Below are 4124 nucleotides of genomic sequence, written 5' to 3' on the forward strand. Positions count from 1 at the left end.
AGAGAATAAAAATCTCTCAATTTCTGCACAGAATTTCTGTGTATTCACTGATCCTCTCTTGTTTGATACTTTCCTAATTCAGTCAGTCAACTGACCCAGTATCACGTGAAGCCATCAGAGACCATCTGCATAGTCCAAGTGAAAGGATAACAAACCTTGGGGTGTCTAGAGCATACAGATGCCTTCTTGCACAGATGAAGCATTCTCCCATTCAGAAAACACTTAACATCTTTAATATAACATGGAACTAATTCATGAGCTGCAAAGCAAAGCAAAGCAAAGCAAAGCAAAGCAAAGCAAAGCAAAGCAAAGCAAAGCAAAAAAAAAAAAAAAAAAAAAAAAAGACTACAGGACTACACTGTTTATTATGGCCTGTGTAGTTCTGCCTTAGAAAGAATTTGATGTTAATGAGTTCAATGGTAGAAATACTACAATAAGTCTGATAAGAATTTTTATTATGTTGTTCTTTAATGAGATTACTTGAGCAGGTGTGAAGGTTTACTTGATTATGTTGTAAATATACAGAATACAAGGATATATTTTACACTTCACTGGAAAAGTCAATTCCAATTGGTACCAATGTTTTGTGTGGAAATGTTTGGTGATGTCTCAGTTACAGTCTGTAAGGGTATCTGTAAAATGAAAAAAAACTATTTTAAACATAATTGTTTATGAGAATAAAATATGTGGTCTGATAATAATGCAGGGATTTATTCAAGATACTTTTTCTTGTACTGTTTAGAGATGCTTTGCATGAAGATTTGTCTAGCATAAATACAATCTTAGTCTCAGTAGTCTCTGAATTGGCTATATGTGAGCTTCATTTCTCTGCAGTGATTCTTATAACTGTAACCAGGGGAGAATAAAGATGCAATTTTAAGTCAAATATCTTCCAGGGCTTAGCAGTTCTAACAAGTAAGGTCACTGCTGTATGTCACCGCTGTTTTGACCTCTAAGGAGCGAGGCAAAGCCCAGCAGTCCCTGGGGACCCCCGGCCAGGTTCCGTGGCTGGAGGGGCCGGGTGTCCCCCTCCGGGCTAGAGCAGCGTTCCGGACGGGCAGGGCAGCGCCGGGGCCGGCGGGCAGCGCTCCCGGGCGGAGCGCGGGCTGTGCGGGCGGGGGCGGAGGGGCAGCGGGCCGGCCGGGCGCTCCGGAGAGGCGGCACTCGGCTGCACAAGGAACCTCGTACCTGCCGGGGCAGCTCTTCCTCCGCCCTCCCTCCTCTTCCTCCTCCTCCTCCGTTTATTTATTTCATTTATTTTTATTGCATTTATTTGTTTGTATTCACCGGAATAATAAAAAATGAGAAAATCCGAGCGCTGCTTTTGGCCGCTCTCCACCAACCTGTCAGTGACGCAAGCGGAGACTACTTAAAGGCAGATTAGAGGCAGCAAGACATTAAAGCCAACCTTCCTCCCTCCACGCCGCCGGTCCGCCCGCCGCGCCGCGCCACGAGCCGAGCGGGCCGGGTCGGTGGCGGCTGCCGAGCCGAGCCGAGCCGAGCCGAGCCGAGCCGAGCCGGGGAGCCTCGGCAGGCTGCGCCTCCAGCCGCCCTCCCGCCACCGGACTGCGGGCGGTAGAGACCGGCTGCTCTTCGGCTTGTTTTCCCTCCCCCTGAAAAAAAAAAAAATAGGAGGGGTGAAAAAAGGCAGAAGTGAAGAGATCCCCTACGCTTGCCAAAGTCTTTGTCTCCGGATGAACAGCGATGGGGGAATGGACTATTCTAGAGAGGCTACTGGAAGCTGCCGTGCAGCAGCATTCTACTATGATAGGGAGGTAAGGGTCGCGGGAGAGCTACGGGGAGCACGGGGGGGATCCCCTGCTGTCCGAGCCGGCCAGGAGGTCCCGGCTGCGCGGTGCCCTTCGGCCGGGCTCTTTCAGGGTGAGCCTGGAGCCCGCGTGTGTTGTGTGTGTATGTGTGTGTGTGTGCTGTCTCGTGTGTGTTTGTGTGTGTGTGTGTTCGGGAGGCTGGTATGCGGCACGGGGCGCGGAGCGCGGGGACGCCGCAAACGCCGCCGTCCTTGTCCCCGAGCAGCCTCGGGGCACCGGGCGGTCGTCGGGGACACCCCACTGCCATCGGGGTCCCGCCGCCGGCGCAGCCCCGCGCCTTTCCCGGCCGTGCTCTCGGGGGCCCCGGGGCCCGTGTGATGGCCCTTCGGCCGAAGGGGCCGGGCGGGGGCCGGCGGTGCCCGCGGTGTGTGGCACACGGCCCGCCGAGGCGGTGCCGCACAGCCTGCGCGCCCCCCGCGCCGCGCCGGGGCCGTGCCGGGGCTGCCGCGGCGCCGGGGCCCGGCCAGCACTGGACAGCTCCCGGCCCGCGGCGGCGGCGCGCACTGACGGGCTTCTCTGTTGCAGGATCCTGCTGACCGTGGTGGTGATCTTCAGAATTCTCATTGTGGCCATTGTAGGGGAGACGGTGTACGATGACGAGCAAACGATGTTTGTCTGTAACACGCTGCAGCCAGGCTGCAACCAGGCGTGTTATGACCAGGCTTTCCCCATTTCTCACATAAGGTACTGGGTGTTCCAGATCATCATGGTGTGCACTCCCAGCCTGTGCTTCATAACGTACTCCGTTCACCAGTCTGCTAAACAAAGGGAACGGAGGTACTCCACTGTCTTCCTTACCTTGGAAAGGGACCAGGATTCAATGAAGCGTGAGGACAGTAAGAAAATCAAGAACACGATTGTCAATGGGGTGCTGCAAAACACTGAGAACTCCACCAAAGAGGCAGAGCCAGACTGCTTAGAAGTGAAGGAAATCCCCAATCCTGCTATCAGAACTACAAAGTCAAAGATGAGGAGGCAAGAAGGCATTTCTCGATTTTATATCATCCAAGTGGTCTTTCGAAATGCCCTAGAGATTGGATTCCTAGTGGGACAGTACTTTCTGTACGGATTCAATGTCCCTTCCATGTACGAATGTGACAGATACCCTTGCATTAAAGAAGTAGAGTGCTATGTCTCTAGACCCACTGAGAAGACTGTATTCTTGGTATTCATGTTTGCTGTCAGTGGGATTTGTGTGGTGCTTAATTTGGCAGAACTGAACCACTTGGGCTGGAGAAAGATCAAAATGGCAGTGAGAGGAGTACAGGCAAAAAGGAAATCCATATATGAAATAAGAAATAAGGACCTGCCAAGAATGAGCATGCCTAACTTCGGCAGGACTCAGTCAAGTGACTCAGCTTATGTGTGAGGCTGTGAAAGAACTGAAACACTGTGCCAGGTGGAACAGACCCAGATACCATTAGAGAAAGGTACATTGCTTAGGCAAGCATTTTATCAAACCACCAAGAAAGCCATTAAGGTATTGGATCTGCACTTACTGAACCAGCTGCAAAACGCAGCGCTACATAAAAGACTGAAAAAACAGCTATAAAACCATGCTTGACCTAGCCTTACAGCACAGCTACTATTATTCCTACTTTTCTTTCTAATGATTGGGTTTTATCTGTCAGTGAAGCAGCTTTTTGGTCGTCATTAGGATGTTTACGGTTCGAACTCTCTGACTAATTGTTGTAAATGTGTAGAATGTTCATATCAAAAACTCTGCAAGGATACTCTATATGGGGTGGGGTGGGGTGGGGGACACTGTTGCAATGTGCAGGCATAAGCATGTTTTAAAAGGAGGGTAAGCACACTGTAAGGAACCTAACCACAGCTCAGTCAGGATATCTGCGTTCACGTATCTCACAGATGTCTTATTTATTTGTCTATCACAAACTTTATTCCTGGTGTGTATTACTAGCTATTTTCTATCATGGTTTGTGCATCAATTAGCCATGCTAAAAATAAATGCTGAATATAATTTTGCCATTTTTTCTTTGCCTGTACACACACACACAGACACACAGACACACACACACACACCAGAGACCTTAATCATCTTGCATTAGTTGTGATCTGCAGAATATATCAGTACATTTTGATTGATTCCCTAATATGTGCATGAATAAGATGAAGCTGGTCCATACCAGCCGAGTTATGCATTTACCTACAATCACTTATGATGACACACATACCAAAGGAAGAGAGTTCATTGCATTTAACTGTGAATATATCATCTTTTCTCTGCTCTTATTTATATAAGTGCCATACTTGAAACATCTAACTCTGTACTTA

The 4124-nt window shown here is 49.4% G+C and overlaps 1 protein-coding gene across 1 annotated transcript; it reads left to right on the plus strand.

Annotated features, from left to right (window-relative positions):
* Positions 1-325: 325 nt before the first annotated feature.
* GJD2 (gap junction protein delta 2) lies at positions 326-3469 on the plus strand. Its single transcript, XM_063397339.1, has 2 exons — positions 326-1775; positions 2355-3469. Exons 1-2 carry the CDS (start codon positions 1705-1707, stop codon positions 3196-3198), a joined length of 915 nt encoding a protein of 304 aa, XP_063253409.1. The 5' UTR covers positions 326-1704; the 3' UTR covers positions 3199-3469.
* Positions 3470-4124: the final 655 nt, after the last annotated feature.

The sequence above is a fragment of the Prinia subflava genome, chromosome 5 (genome assembly GCF_021018805.1).
Source record: "Prinia subflava isolate CZ2003 ecotype Zambia chromosome 5, Cam_Psub_1.2, whole genome shotgun sequence".
NCBI classification, from domain to species: domain Eukaryota; kingdom Metazoa; phylum Chordata; class Aves; order Passeriformes; family Cisticolidae; genus Prinia; species Prinia subflava.